We start from the raw sequence: 16,332 nt of genomic DNA, 5'->3' as shown, positions 1-16,332 counted from the left end.
TCAGAGGCAGACAGCTATGCCACTACTGCTTTCCCCAGCTCCCTGCTCTCCAGCTGCAGAACAGGTGCAGCTTCCAGCCCAGGGGAAGCTACACTGAGGCAGGGCATCTGCAAACTGCCACTTTTCTCTCCCCTTCCCTGCCAAGGGTGTGGGCACATCTTGCAGCTCTGCACTGACTGGAAGCTGTGCCCATGCCACAGGCAGGGAGCAGCAGCAGCAGCGTCTTCCAGCTGCCTGGCTGGGCACAGGAAAAGCCCCTTCCCACTGATGCACTGCTGAAGACACCCAGTCTGTACTGGACCAGAGCTGGGTTTTCCCAGCCCACCTCTTGTAAAAGATTGCAAGCCTCTGCTTTGTAGGGGCTGTTAAAGCTATACCACTCTTCAGAAAGAAATTAAAGATTCTTAAGGCCAAAGGGAAAGGAAGCAAGCAGCATAACCCCACAGCATACTGGTTAGGGAACTCAGTTGTGAGAAGAAGCCTGCCAATCCACCCCCCCCCCCAAACATCATAGGCAAGAGATCTAACCACTAGGCCACGACACAAAAACTAACCATCACCACCACTGCCTCTAATGACCACATTTTAAAAATAAAGCAGTTACAGCCTCATTTTGTGAAAGGCACAATCTTGTTAGGGTGCATTCAGCATGCTCTGTGCACACTTTTTGAATCGGGGGACTTCAGCATCTCTCCACCTTTCTAAATCTAGATGCAACTTGCCTGCTTAGGACAAAGTTTTGTGCACACACAAAAAAACTAACAACTGCAATTACAGCTAAGAAACTTTCAGCTTTGAGATGTCTAATGAGTTTTAGGTGGTTGCAGGCATTATGACGGGGGGGGAGGGGGCCGCGCGGGGGCGGCACACGAGTCGTAACTTTGAACATAAATCACCCAAGCCCTTCTCTGGACCTCACCTTTAGTACAAAGTACAAATGTCCACCCAGGAATTTAGCATGAAATAGAGAATGTGCTGTATATCCACACCCTAGCTTAGCATGCATTACCTTCCTTGTGCAGACAAAGCCTCAACATTAGGACAACTAAATGAAGATGTAAAGCCAAAAGACTATTTATGTACAATTAAGGTTATCTTCACAACCAGAAAAACTAAAAAAAATGGAAGTTTTCATAGAGAGGCAAGGCTGAAAAGTACCTCAAGAAATCACCTAGTCCAAACCAGGGATTGAACCTGCCACCTCGGTGTTATTAGCAACATGCTCTAACCAATGAAGCTATAAAAACCCAGCAAAATGCTATACGTATGGTGACGCCTTCACACGGGGGGGGAGGAATCAAGATTCCCATTTATTTATAGGAATTTGTTTATACTGCCTGAGTTAATATTTGAGTATGTTCTAAATCTCAACATAGACTAGGCAATGTAAATTTTAACAACACTATAGTTTTAGAACATGATAAACTAGGATTCATAGAGGTTTTAACTACTATGGCCTAAAGCTCTACCATTCTCAAAGAACAGATTGCCTAGTCTTTGGGTGGCCAGCCTGTGGCATGCAGGTCACAAATGTCAGAAGCAGCCTCTGTGCGTGGGACATGGCAGCCAGAGGAGGGGACAGGAAGCTACAGCAGCCAGCAGCAATCAGATTGGGCAGTGAACAGGGGACAGGAATCAGAAAGCAAAGCAGCAGATAGGGCATGGAGTACAGGGCAGGGAACAGAAAGCAGAGCAACCAACTGCATAAGGGTTGCAGATTCCAGTAGCACTTGGGGAAGGCGTGGAGCTAATCTGTGCCATGTTTGACAAAAAAAATGCCCACAATCTATGTAAAGATTGAGAACACAAATGGAACCTCCAAATCTGACTCTAGACCAGGGACTAGCAACCTCTAGCAGGCATGCCACAGCTGGCACACAAGACCATTTTCCTTAGCATGCCACAGCCAACCTGGGCTCTGGGCAGCTGCCACCAGCTACAGAGCCCGGGCTGCTTGTAGCAAGTGGCCAGGAAGCTGCAAGCCCTGCTGGAGTCAGCCCAGGCTTAGTGGTAGGCAGCAGCTGCCCACAGCCTGGGCTAACTGCAGCCAGGATGCTGTAAACTAGAGTGCTGGGGTTATGGAGCCCCATGCAGCTAACATGGGTAGGACAGCTGTGCAAGCACCTCTAGGTGAATGGCTGGGAAGGGGCTTGGGGCAACACAGGCCTGGCCCTCCCTTGCCATCTGCCCAGAGGCATGTGTTCAACCACCACTGCTAAGGCTGCGGAGCCTAGCGCAACTGCCTGCAGCTGCCCCACCATCTGCTGCAGCTGTCTGGAGTCCAGGCTGGCAATGGCAGGCAGCTGGGAGGCAACAAACAGCTGCTCTGTGATCTGCAGCCCCACCATTGGCTCAGTGGTGGCAGCAGCAGCTCTGCACACACCTCTGGGCAGACAGCAGGGGAGGGGCTGGGGTTGTGCAGTCTAGACCCCTTCCCAGCTGCATGCCCAGAGGTGTACATGCAGCCATCGCCACCAGACACAGTGGCGCAGAGCCCAATACCACAATTTTCAGCCTTCCGACTGCCTGACAGCTAGCCCAGGCTCTGGGCAGCTACAGCAGGTGGCAAGCAGGCCGCAATCAGAGCCCCAGCACCAGCTCTGTGCCACTGGTGGGGGCACACATGCCTCACATTGCATGGCAGGGAAGGAGCCGGGGCAGCGCAACCCCAGCACCTCCCACGCTGTCCACCCAGAGGCGCATGTGCAGCTACCACCAGCAATGAGGATCAGACCACTCATGGGTCCCACGCCTCTGGCATGCCAAGTCAAGGTGTGGGTGGAGGTTCGGGTGTTTTCTGGAACCTCTGGCCAAAAACGTTGCTGACCCCTGCTTAGACAATGTCCAAGAGCTCATGACAGTCAAGACAGTGCTTTCTAATTTACAGTACAGAGAAGTTACTGCATACATTGGCTGTCCACACACACTTTCTACCGCAAATGTACTCTTAATGTACATTAAGAACATCCCTACAAGCATTTATTGCAGAGTACCTAGGTTACTGCAAATTCATCCCTTAGCTTACTAAGTAGCAGCTTCCCCAAATATAGAAACATTAGCACAAGCACAAGGATATACTTTCTACATTATAGCCTTGTTAGTGCTGGATCCAGTTATACGAGCAAACTGGATTCTAGGCTGATACACAAACCTTCAACAAAATTGCTACCTAAATTCCATTTAAGAGTCTTTAGTAATTCTAATGAGAGGCAAAGTTACTCCGATTTCGATCTCAGTCTACAGCCCATTAAGAAAACAATTTGTAAACTGAGCAAATTTAATCTACAAGTCATTGCCACAGCAGGCAGTCCCAAAGTGTCTGTCACATTTCAGAATACAACTATATTTTAAAATCTGTATAAAGAAACCAAACCTTGCATATATCCTATTATGCTAAATTAGGATCCTGAAATGCATCAGAAAATGTAGCTGTTGATACCTCATGCTAAGTTTTAAAGAATGCTTTTAAAAGAAACCTCTGCCAATACCCCATAACTATTGGGGGGGATATTTTCACAAACTATCTTTTCATAATCCTCTCCACAGCAACCAAACAGTAGGTGGTCTTTTTGGGCAGGAAGCAAACAAACACAATAAATAAATAAATAAATAAATAAATAAATAAATCTGACTCAGTTTAACATTCAGTCTTGCACAAATACAGAATGTTTAAACCAAAAGTTCTACGTTTGTCCGCATCAAACTACTTCAGAAAAAAAAAAAGCATGAGATATACTGTCCGTATCACCGATCTTCATAAGGTCCTAAGTATTCAAATCATGACAGACCAAATGGCAGGTACTTTTAGAACACTGCGTACATGTACTCACCCTTCACAACATGCTTTCTGGTTACCACAAATAAACATCCCAGGAGCTCCCAGCTGGATATGGACACTTGGGACAAAGAAAAAGAGCAGCTTTTAATGAACTGTTACAAGTGACAGGCAAGTTCCAGGAAAGTCCTAAACCCTGGGAACAGAAGAAAACCCCCGATTCGGAAATCAAATGAGAACTCGCCGCACAGGTTTAGGTCTCAAAACTTACGGCCAATCCCCACAGCACCCCCCATACAAATCCTTTTCTGCGAAAGACGACAATTGTAACTTGGGGTCATCAAAAAAGGATTCCTGCTCCCCTGTTTCCCTTGGGAGAGGGGAGAAAAACAAAAAGCTAAACTCCAGCTTCCTAGTGGCAGGGGGTTGTGGGGCTGGGGCACCAACCGGCTGCATAGCAGAGCCCCCAGAACAAAAGCCTCCAGCCCTTCCCCTGACAAGCTGACACTGCCAGTCCGCCTGCCCGCCCACCCCACTAAGTCTTTCCAGTCAGAACCAGGCGCCCGTGAATCAGCCCTCCACCTCCGCCACCTTCCCTGGGCATGAATCATTTGCCCCAAGTTGGGGGATGCTCCCCAACCCCTTTGCTGACACCTATGGCGGAGACTCAGAAAAGGAAAATAGAGCAAACAGAGGGCTGGGAACAGCCCATGCTCGGCTCAGCCTCGACAGCTTTCCCGCCATGGCCAAGGGGCCGGGCTCACAGCAGGTCCCCGCCGGCTCCCGAGCCGGTCGCACGCGGCCGCATTTGCCCCGCACTTCCCCCAGAGGCGCTGGCAGGGGGCGGGGGAGGCGGCGCGTGCATCACAATAGCGACCGGAGCTGGCGGGCGGGCAGGCGGGGGGAGGGGAAGCAGCGACCACGGGGGCCGCCTGGGCTAAGCGGCGGCTTCCGGCTGCGGGCAGCGCACGAGGCTGCCGCGGCCCCGCCGAGCCCGGAGGCGGGGTGCTCCCCGGGGGCCCCTTCGGACGGGATCCCGAGCCCCCACCCCGTGCCCGCGGGAGACAAAGGGCGCTGTCACCCGGGGGGCGGCCTCCACCTCCACAAAGGGGGCGCCGGTTATAAAGAGCCCCCAGCTCCGCTGACGTGCAGCCTCCTCACCCGCCGCCGGCTCCCGCGAACGCCCGCCGCTGCCTCCGGCCGCCGGATTCACCCTCCCGGGCGGACCGAGCGCCAAAGCCCGGCGGCCCAATCCGCGTCGCGCTCATTGGCGACCACCAAGCGCCGCCCCGATTGGCCGGCCGCGGCGAGAGGAGGACGGTGCGCAGGAGCCAATCCGCGGCGGCGGCGGGCGGGGTCAGCGCTCCCCACGTGCGGGAGGGAGGGGGGCGGGGGAGCCCTTTGTTCTCGCGCTCAGCGCGGGGAGGGGGAGTTTCAAGCCTCCCCCCTACACCGGCCCCGCTCCACGCCGGCCGTGGGCGCGCGCGGGGGGGAGGAGAGGGGTTGGGGCGCGGGGGGGACCTTGAAACTGTCATTTGCGTCACGGAGGGAAGGGGCTGCCCTTGCTCGGCGCTGCCGAGTTTGAATCAGTTCGAAAGTGGGAGCCGTAACGGTTCTAACCGTCGCGCCTCAGCGGCGCGCGCGGGAGGGGCACAAGCGGGGGGCGGGCTTGGCTGGGCTGCCTGTGTGCCCCCGGCGCCTCCTGCCAACCTGTTGCGACCCGAGCGGCTCCACTGCCGCAGTCCCTGCTGCTGCCCTTTCCCCACGGGCTCAGCCCCGGCTCGCTGGAAGCCCCGCCCCGGCTGACACCTGCCGGGAGCCGGCCTCGGGGACGAGTCTCAAGCCCAGTTCAAAACTGTCCCTAGCGCAGAGCGGGGCCGGGAGCAGCCTGGGCTCCTCGCCCCTCCCTTTCCCAAAGACCCTTCGCATCCTCGGTAGTGTTTTTCTCCACATCCAAGCTGACAGTGCAGCCCCGGACGGTCGCGAAATTCCCAACAGGCCCCTTGTTTGCTAATAAAGATGTTGACAAACCCTCAAGCAGCTTGCTGCACTTAACAGGATGCCACGTTTCGCAAAACAGCTTTTATCCAGGGCTTTTAGTAATGCCCCATCTTGCAGCATTACCCAAAACCTAATGCCACTGACATCAGCCTTCCTCTCAGGCCTCTAATTTGTGGGCTGCTGTCTATTCGGTCTTGGCCACACTGTCAAGTGGAGGCCATGCTTAAAGTTTTCCTGTTGCTTTCTCTACAGCATCCCCACAAAAAAAGGCTGTCCTGTCTGTCTACGCGGCCTTCTCACTCAGGCTGTCATCATCCCACACTCTTGCTTACTACCTAAGCCTTTTCCTTGGCCTTCTAAGGAAAAAGGGTTTTTTTTCCCACTCATGCCAGTTCAAAACTAGGGTAAATATGATTTTACCAGCTCAGCATTTTGGCCATGTCACCTTTTTTACATCCCTCTACCAGCTCAACTTTATTAGCTGGACCACGCAAAAGCCACTTGTCTGCATTTTCATGGTTATTCATAGCCCATCCCCATATTACCTGTTAGCTCTTTGTCATTGTCAGACCTCAGCTCCCAAGACTCATTGGCCTGGTTTCATTGGCAGAGTTTCCTGTTAAATTTCATGTTACATTCTCAATCAGAAATGTGCATGCTTTCTCCTAGGCTGTAACTCAGACTTATAAGAGGCTCCTCTAAGTTCTTCAAGTCTTTTCTGAAAACTGTCTTTGGCCATTATACCTAAAAATATCATTTAGGCAAATAAGCATGCAGAAATCACTGCCTATTGCTGACTGGGGTCATTTCCTTGTACTTTTGCATCTGTTTCTCTATCTGTATTTACCTGTTGTCTCATCTTATATTGGAAGTTCTTTGGTGTCAGAGAACCAGGTGTCTGTGTTGTCTTTGTACCACAATTAGCACAAGGGATCCCGAATATGATCGAGGCTCATTGGTCCTGCCATAACGTATTTATCTGTAAAAACAACAGCCACATTCAAACAACCATGAGTTACCCCTCTCCCAAATAATTACATCAGTGAAACACCATTTTTTCAATAATACATTCTGGGTGTTTTTTGTTTTCCCATTACTGAGTCTTTAGGGTTCACTTCAAATTTGCAACCTTTCCCCAGCAACTATAAAGACTAGAAATGTATTTGTCTCTTAATTCTAGCAACCTGTGTTTCAACAAAAATCTAAAATATCACAAAACTTAAAGAAAATCTTCTGACCTGATAGAACTATAGCTCTGTCTCCTTTGTTTTCTGATCCTTACATTGAGTCAATGTTAATAGTTCATTTTTATTGTAACATCTTCCTTTGCAAATAAAGAAACATAGCAGTTACAAATTCTCCTATCCCTTTCTTAATTCCAGCAGAAAAAAAATGATAATTTCAAAAGATTCCCGTTTGTGATTGTATTTACCAAAATTGGCACATTTCTAAAATGGGATCTATTGATCAATTCTGGATATAAAGCTATTTAAAACTACCCCAAAATGGCTGCCAAATTTAAGATGGCCACCCAGTTCTTTGCTATTTAGAATTTGAGACCATTAGTTTGTTTTCAGTGAGGAAGCATAAAATGGTCCTAACAAATAATGTTAAAAATAACTTATTGTAATTGGTTTAGTTAATTTTATTACTGAGAAATTAATATTAAACTGTTAACAGATCCTCATCTCAGATGTCTGCACTTCAGTGGAAAGTTGTTTGTGCCCGGAACTGTGGGCATGTCTACACGTACAATTAATGCGACTGAATAAACTCTGGTGCAATGTGAGCCAGAGCAAACTAATACTGACGACACTGTCTACACATGCAGTTAAGCGCAGTAATTTACTCCACTGTTGGATAGTATCTCTGTCTGACGACTATCCAGCGGCTCTGTAAATTAGTCTACACTGGCCCAATTGCCGTGCATATGTAAACAATGACAGTTTACTGCACAGTAAAGCATATATGTAGATGTATCCTGTTTGGAGTTAACTAGTTCCAATTAGGAAATCAAAGATCAAACGCTCTGAAAGGACTGGGTTTTTTTGGTGGGAGTGGGGGTTGTGTACTTTTTTAAAAAGAAATACTCTTTCCATTTTAGTTGAATTGTGTTGCCTTGATGTGTAAATCTAATCAGAAAATAACTCTTAAAAAGCAGACTGTCTGATCATCAGTCTCCTGCAAACAGCCTGAGTGTTGGCAGTTGTTTTTTCTGCTCCAAGGTGTTTAAAGTTGCAAAGAGCTGCTTGTAGACTTTCCATTCTCACTGAGCAAAACCTCCCAAGTGGCTTTCTGTTTCTGACTTATTTTCATAATGGAAGAAGGTCTTTTTAACTAAATGTTCTTCTCCAAGAAAGGAAAAGAAGATGTCAGATACAAAAGATATAATTCATAATTTATAGAATATCATTTGAATGATTAAATTGATATTTTGCAAAGTTATTTCATGCATTTTAGTATATTTCTTGATGAAACCATCTAAATTAAAGCATTTGAAAATCATGTTAATGTTCAAAATGTTTAAATTATATAACAATGGAAACAAAATCCAAATCAGAAAAAAAATCTGATTTGGATAGTATACATTTCTTTAGATTATTCTAAACATTTTTATTTCTTTATTCATCATTTTTCTGGTTTGGTCCTGTTCCCTTTGACAAAATCATATGAATTTTCATAGAAGCAGGATTGGGTCCAACCCACCAGTGAAACATGCCTGTTTTTTGATGCATGAATCAAGTATTACATAAAGAATTTACAGAGTATTGAATTGTTATATGCTATGAGTCAGACATCTCAGCACTGCATTTGGCCTTAAAAACATTTTAAAATGCCAGAAGTGCAAGCAATTCTGATCATTTATATAGGGGCAAACTAATAGCATGTCTTTATTTATTCTTAAATTACAGGCATCTCGTGGAGAAAGGGATACAATAGTGTAAAGCAAAATTAAACACTGGTAGGCTCAAAGTAGAACTTTTTTTTTAAACGTGAAGAAAGTTTTTTTTAACAAATATGGGCTTCTGATCGTGTCTCTAATAATTTCACTACCAATTTCTGCAGTAAAGGGCCTCTGATAGTATCCCTGTCTGGAGGAGCCAGGCAGAATCAGTGGAGGAATCCCTTTAGTTTGAAAGATTCCACTTTTTTTAAGGCAGGCCTAGAACACTTGTTGATTGGATGCCATACAGTGCTTCCTGCTTGGCTAGGAGTGAGTACAGTACATGTGAGCCAACTCCACCCCTATTGCCTGACATCAGGATTATTGGTAGCTGATGCTATGGCTCTTACAAGGAAGTACAAAAATGTTTAAATTTCTGCCTTGTCAGCTATTTCACAGCTGTCCTCTCTACTTTGAGATATGGCTGCAGCTAGTGACAAAGCAGAGGTTTTTTGGGGGTGTGGGTCTGTAATGTGGCATAATTTAGTACATTTTAAGCATTAGTTCTTTATATATGGCTGAAATTCACTGGGTCCAGTCCTGCTTCTATTAATTAAATTAGAGAGGGAATAAGTACATTTTTTAATTTATCAAAGGACCAGTAGTCCTTTTTCTTTACATGGACCCACACTCTCAGAACACATGGAATAATCAAATTATTTGTTATAGCAGGCGGACAATGGGTGTGAGCTAAATAAGACGCTCTGCAGATCTATAGTAGCAGCTGTAGCTTAGGCACACCAGTTATTTATTCACTTCATAATACTGCTGTACACATTTTCCAATATACTGGACTTTAAGCATGTGAAATTTTATCTAAGACTCTACAAGAAGATCTTCCCTGTGAAGTAAGTGGTTACTTTTTTGGAAAGTGGTTTCATATTATCCTATAAAATTAATAAACTATCAGTGATAACTTTAACAATGAGATTTCATGATCTAGATACTGCATTCAAATGCATGTAAATTCAGTGAGACTGTATATATATAAATGTCTGCTCTACAGAACTAATATCTCATCAGACCACCACCAACAACAGCTAATCTGGTTCAATGCTCCCATATTTTAAACACATTCAATTGGGTGTTTATGATTAATTATTTTTCAGAATGATTGATTTAATTATGTTTGCTCACTGTAGTAATTATTTAATTTTAATTGGTAATGTTATAATTCACCATGTGAATATCAACTTTGTTTAAAATAACATTCCTTTTTAAATGTTTTCCATTAACATTTTAATGCTACTTTTATAATTTTCACAGAAAGAAATGCAACCTTATAACCAATTTTGAAAGTTATTTCAGTCTTCTATATTTTCTTTAGATCTTACTTTAGTAATCAAAATGATACAGATGTGTATTTTCTATACACATAGGGTAAGCATGCTTTTAGTCACACTGACCTTTAGTTTACATTTAGAGAACAAAAACCAAGAAAACCAAAGTCTCCATGAAAGAGACAGTGTGCTCACAACCTGAATCAAATATTGTATTTTGAGCATAAAACACTAGTGTAAAACCTGGGAATGTAAATCACAGCTAGAAATTTAAATGTAAACCTATCCATGACCTGGAGGTGTTGAAAGCAGAATTCAAGATTTTAAAAGTTCAGTGTGTAGCAAGAAAAAAAGGTACAACAAGAAGAACACAGACAAATACACTACTGGACCTTTAGCTATCACAATATAGGGCTAATATATCAAAATGCTCACATTTCCTTACAATTCATGGCCTTCTTGTCTCATACTGTAGCTGCCATCACATGCAGCTAGTTCTTAGCTTTCCAGTTATATTAGTTTCATCCCCATATTGACATACAAACTATCAGACATTTAACTGATTATTTGTCTCGTCTTCATACAGAATATTCACTAGACAAAGATGCCTTTAGGGTTATCGGTCAGTTCACCTCCCACATAGAGATTGTAAGACAACATTTTACTACAAAACATCCTGTTTCAGGAAAATAGTTGCATGACACACAAGGGTGGAACTGATAGCAGCACAAAGAATTAAAATCTAATGATATGACACTAAAGATAATACCGTACATGATCATATCTTCTTGTTTAAAATGGAGAGGTTTGAAGACAAACTTTTTTGTTTCTGATATCAGAAGCTCTGTCTTGTGGAAAAAACAGTGTAGCTAATTTCTCTTTAAAATTAATATTATTAACATTTATTCTCCTATCAGAAAAAGAAAAATGTCTTCTTCTATCAGATAGAAGAAGAGGAAGAAGACAAAGATGATGAAGAAGATTATTAACATTTAAAGAAGTAAATTTTACTCTATGGAATCATCATGCATTTCAGGTTGCAAAGTCAGCTGTTAAAGAGAAAAACTGACTCCTATGCAATGTCTCGTGTATAAGTGGCCATTAGGTAACAAAATTTAATGGTACCTGTATAATTAATTAAAGACTTGTAAAGATGAATGTAGTTATAAAACCTCACTTTGTTTGTCCATTACTTGCCTTCTGTATGCATTCTCCTCACATCTAGTTACCCTCCTACTTTTGTATGTATTTTCCCTATATGTACTGTTTCACCTTTGGCTTCCTTCTTACAACCTGAACCTCCCTTTTTCTCCTTTTGTTTACCTATGTCTAATCTCTTCTTTTTTCTGTAATGGCATATATTTATAGCCTAGGCTTGTCTAGTCTTGACAGTCTAAAATGGTAAAGAAGTTTTAGTAGCTACATTCTCCCTACATACTTTTTATAATATGTAGTCCAAATAGTTTATGTTCTCACAAATTCAACAACTAACGATCATTTAAACCTAATGCAAATATGACTTTATAGCACACCTGATGAAATAAAAAAATTCAAATTGCAATGATTGAGTTAGTCAAAATCCACAGTTTTAAAATTAATTTCATATTTGGCAAACTGTTAAATTCTCTGTTAAGTATAATAAAAATAACATCAACATATAATACACTAATAAGATAATATTATAATACTGTTAAGTACTACATATACTTTTCAGGTGCAGGTGTTTTTGAAATCTGAGGTCATGTTAGGATATTGGTCTTCCAACATCCATCCATAAAAATAAACTCTGTCCCAGTACATCTTCAAAATTAGATGCCTCTCCCGAAAAAAGGTATCAATGTATCAATAGAGACTAGAGAAACTGGACCTTTTCAGCCTCCGCAAGAGAAGGTTGAGAGGCGACCTTGTGGCTGCCTATAAGTTCATCACGGGGGCACAGAAGGGAATTGGTGAGGATTTATTCACCAAGGCACCCCTGGGGGTTACAAGAAATAATGGCCACAAGCTAGCAGAGAGCAGATTTAGATCAGACATTAGGAGGAACTTCTTCACAGTTCGAGCGGCCAAGGTCTGGAACGGGCTCCCAAGGGAGGTGGTGCTCTCCCCTACTCTGGGGGTCTTCAAGAGGAGGTTAGATAAGCATCTAGCTGGGGTCATCTAGACCCAGCACTCTTTCCTGCCTATGCAGGGGGTCGGACTCTATGATCTATTGAGGTCCCTTCCGACCCTAACATCTATGAATCTATGAATGTGTTCAAAACACGACTGAAAGTGTCTTCTGGGCTAGTATTGAATATGTCAATAGCCCATACTAGGCTTCTTCTGTCTGACCTTCTTGGTTTTGAGGAATAAAAAATGGTGCTATAGGTTCATCATCTGTGGCACTAAAATGAAATGTCATTCACTATAAATTATGCATGTTTCCTAATGACAAATTAAATATTTTCAACTATTTTCTTAATATTTTCACTTATTTTCGCTAATGCATTGTCTACTGTTGTCTTAAACTAAAAGAGGTATATTATTACTTAATGGGTGTACCTACATGTGTGCTTTAATGCATAGTAGCCTATTTTAATGCGCATAAAAGCATCACTAAAAAAACCATGGGCATTTATACACATACTTTGTCATCCTGTGATGTGCTGGAGATCTGCCGCTTTGGAGCAGACTCAATTAATTGAAAATGGCGGTGGTGCACTTTTGAACTAAAGCACCTCTGATGTGTTTTAGTTCAAAAGTACACCACCCCATTTTCTCAGCACTGACGTACATTTTGCCACTTATACAATTGTGAGAGTTGCAGCGCCAGGTGCTTTTCAAAGTGCCCAGTGCTGCAGCATTTACATGTTGTAAGTGCTATTTAGTTAATGCACATTAAAATAGGCTAATGTGCATTAAAGCATCATTTAAAAACTGTTGGCACTTATATACGTGACAGACCTCTGCTCCAACACATGCTAATTAGTATCCATCTAACCAGACTCAATTAATCCAGTCTGCTGTGAATCTTCTGGAGCGTGCTAATTATCGCTCTCCAGCAGCTTAATTACAACTTTTCGAGTTACAATGAACAACATTAAGACAACGTTAAGATATTTATAAATTGACACCCTGTTTCAACCTTCCAGCCTGGGTTTCGACTTTACAATGCTGGAAACAGCTGCATCCAGCTGGTAAGTTCAGTGTGGGGGAAGGATAGGGGAAGGGAAGGCTTGTGGCGGGGGCAGATCAAAGCCCTCCATGGTAAGGGAGGGGCTGGAGCTGGGGCAAGTTGCTCATCTGGTGGCTCCCAATGCTCATCCAGAAGGTCATGGGGGGGGGTGCCCCCAGATCGGGGCGAGCGGTGCTGGGGCTGTGCCAGGCTGCACTCTAGGTGGGCAGCGGGACCTATGGGTGTGCTATGGCCCCCCACAACCTCCGCTCTGCCGCCCATCCCACCTCACCCTGCTGCCCACCCCAATCCAAGGGCACACCCCCACATGCCCTGCTGCTGCTCACACAGCCATGGCAGATCGGGCATGGAACAGAGCCATGGCTTGTCCGAGGGGGGCGGGCAGTGCTTGCTGCTGATCGCTGTGTGTCTGGAGGCAGCACAGCAGCCCCTTCCACACCTGTCCCACCCCGCTTCACCCTGGCTGGGCAAGTGGCAAGAGGGCATAGCTCCCAGTCCCAGCACCAACCCGATGCAGACCCAGCCCCACCCACCCCACGCAAATCTGGGGGCACACCCCCCCCATGCCCTCCCAGACGAGCAGTGGGAACCGCCAGACAAGCAACTTTCCCCAGACCCAGCCTCTGTCTCACCCCGCTACACCCCTTCCTTTCCTCCTCCCCTTCCACCACACCAGACTTACCAGCTGGACACAGCTGTATCCAGCGTCATAAAGGAACCAATCCTTCATGAATAACGTTGTTCCTATGGGAAAATTGGTTCCAAGTTATGACGTTTCGATTTAAGATCCAGTTTTCAGGAACAAATTGCATCGTAAGTCTGAGGACTGCCTGTATTCAGTGTCCCTGCATTTGAAAATGGTGGCGCGGGCACTTTAACTAAAGCCCATTGAACAAGCTTTAGTTAAAGTTAGGGCAGTGCAAAACAGCACCTCTTCATTTTGACTTCCGTTTCACCGTTTCAAAGGGACAGTGTTTTGTTTCACTGTTTTGAAGCACTGTTCCGTTTCATTTCATCAAAACTGTTTGCTGTTTTGATGCTGCATGCAAATTGCAGGGATGTGTCATGGGATGGGGTCCTCAACGATAGCCATGTTACCCCTAGGGCCCCTCGACCATGCTAGTACGGCCTGCTGGGCACCCTCTATTCTTGCCTGCCGCATCTTATGTAATGGTAATGAGTAGGGAGGCTGCCTTTAAGCCTACTTGAGCATGGTCCTGTTGGACTTCCCTGAACCCCGTGGGTCCTGGACCCCTTGTGGGTCCTATTTCAAAATAGTTCTCCTGGAGACACCCCAGCCTTATGGGCTATATGCGTGGCTCCAACCGCCCCTTTACCACACCCCAATCCTCGCAGAAGGCATTGACGTTATCCAGTCTAGGCCTTGCTGCGATTTGGCCCCCTTGTCCTCTCTGGGCTCTCTGCAGCCCTGTCTCCATGCCTCACCGGCACCTGGGCTCTCCACAACCCTGTCTCTGCGCCCCTCGTGCCGTGCCCTCTCTGGCGCCAGGGTCTGTGCACCCCAAATCCCATGCCCTCTCTGAAACTGGGGTCCCCACGCTGCAGTGGGCCCCCAATGAGGCCTCCTCCTTCCCCAAATAGCCTCACCCAAACCACCAGTTGTTATGAAATGGCAAACAAAACATAAGCCTCTAGGGCTATAAGATAACACAAATGTTCCCATCATTCTCCACCCCTTTAAAAGATTCAGACTTTGCCCCAGGCATTCCCAGAAGGTAGACTCGCCCTCAGGCCTCTTCCTCTAGGAGGGCTCCTTCCCACTTGGCCGCTGGCAACAAATTGTCCCCCCTAGTTCCGGCCTGGGGATTTATAAGGGCCCAGGGCCCTGCCCTTTCCGGTCAGCTGACAGGTCCAGGTGCAGGCTAATTCGTTCTCTAGCCTGTTGCCCTGATAACCTCCACCTGGGCTTCATTCTGTCTCTTCGGGCTCTCCCCAGGCAGTTTCTACTCTTCTAGGAGCAGGCACTTTAGTGCCCTGCGACAGGACGGTAGCCCCACCTGAGGGCATGAAACCTGACAAGTTTCAAAGAGATAGCTGCAGGGTTATTTGTGAAACTGCACCTCAAACTGTTCAAAGCAAAACTAATATCACTTGCCAGCAGCAGCAGCCTGCTGTCATCCCGCGCACAGATCCGGGGACCCACTCCCTCTGGGAGGAGTCTGGCACTGCCCCACAGCCCTCTCAGGGAGCGCAAGCCCCCAGATCTGTGTGCAGGATGACAGCAGGCTGCCACTGCCGGCTGGAGCTAGCACCAGCACTGGGTTTTTCTCGGCAGCCTGCTGAAACCCTGCATGCACATAGGGGGTCAGCGCCCCCTGGGAACAGCTGGGGAAATGATCAGAGAGCTGAGGCAAGCAAACAGAGAGCTGGGGAATCGACGTGGGAGCTAGATGTCAATATCAGAGCAATCCTTCCCCACTCTTTCCCCTCCCTCTCCTTAGTTTCTGTTTAGCTGCAAGCAAGCTGGCTTTGAAACATTTTGAGTGCCCCTCATTTCGTTTCGAAGCTGTTGTGAAGCCTTTCGTTTCATTTTGATTTCGCTGTTTTAAACTCGAAATAAGTCAAAATAGCTTCGAAACTAAACACCCATTGAAATTTTGCACAGCCCTAGTTAAGGTGCCCCCACCAACATTTTGAAGCACAGGATGCTGAATACACTTGACACTGAAGGTCTTTAATTAGAGCGGCTCTCAGAGCCTCTGTCATTAAAGCACCACCCCCCTCCCCGACCCCAGAGTACTTGTATAGACACCCTGTGCTCTTTAGTTAATGTGCATTAAGACAGGCTAATGCACATTTTCTTAGTACCTCGCAATAGAGGGCACCTACCTATACACATGCCAAATGTCTGCTCTGATGTGTGCTAATTAGCACGCATCAGAGCAAACTCAATTAATTGAGTCACTCCAGCAGCCTCCATGTCACATCTATTCAGCAGCCCCAAATTTCAAAATGGCAGCGAGGGTGCTTGAACTAAAGTTCATTGAATGAGCTCTAGTTCAGGTGCCCCCGCCACCATTCTGAAGCATGGGACACTGCATACACATGACACTGTGGGCACTTTAATTAGAGCAGCTCTGCCCCCCCCCCCCCCGCCCCAGAGTATGTGTATAAATGCCCAGAGGTACTAAATTTA

At 45.9% G+C, this 16,332-nt stretch overlaps 1 protein-coding gene across 4 annotated transcripts in view; it reads right to left on the bottom strand.

The window, feature by feature from the left end:
- Nucleotides 1-5,040, bottom strand: part of EZH2 (enhancer of zeste 2 polycomb repressive complex 2 subunit) — an 80,748-nt gene extending 75,708 nt beyond the window's left edge. For 2 of the 4 annotated variants that reach the window (XM_019483355.2, XM_006274412.4), the window contains exons 1-2: nucleotides 4,937-5,040; nucleotides 3,831-3,896 (exon numbers count right to left, since the gene is read on the bottom strand). In XM_019483355.2, the coding sequence (XP_019338900.1) occupies nucleotides 3,831-3,868 (38 nt within the window). In that variant the 5' untranslated portion in view covers nucleotides 3,869-3,896; nucleotides 4,937-5,040. Of the gene's footprint in view, nucleotides 1-3,830; nucleotides 3,903-4,874; nucleotides 4,895-4,936 lie in introns of those variants that run through there. The other 2 variants (XM_019483356.2, XM_019483357.2) reach the window with 2 other exon arrangements.
- Between the last annotated feature and the right edge of the window lie 11,292 nt (nucleotides 5,041-16,332).

Source organism: Alligator mississippiensis, chromosome 5 (genome assembly GCF_030867095.1).
Source record: "Alligator mississippiensis isolate rAllMis1 chromosome 5, rAllMis1, whole genome shotgun sequence".
Classification (NCBI taxonomy): Eukaryota; Metazoa; Chordata; order Crocodylia; family Alligatoridae; genus Alligator; species Alligator mississippiensis.
This window is presented reverse-complemented; position numbering and strand designations above follow the sequence as displayed.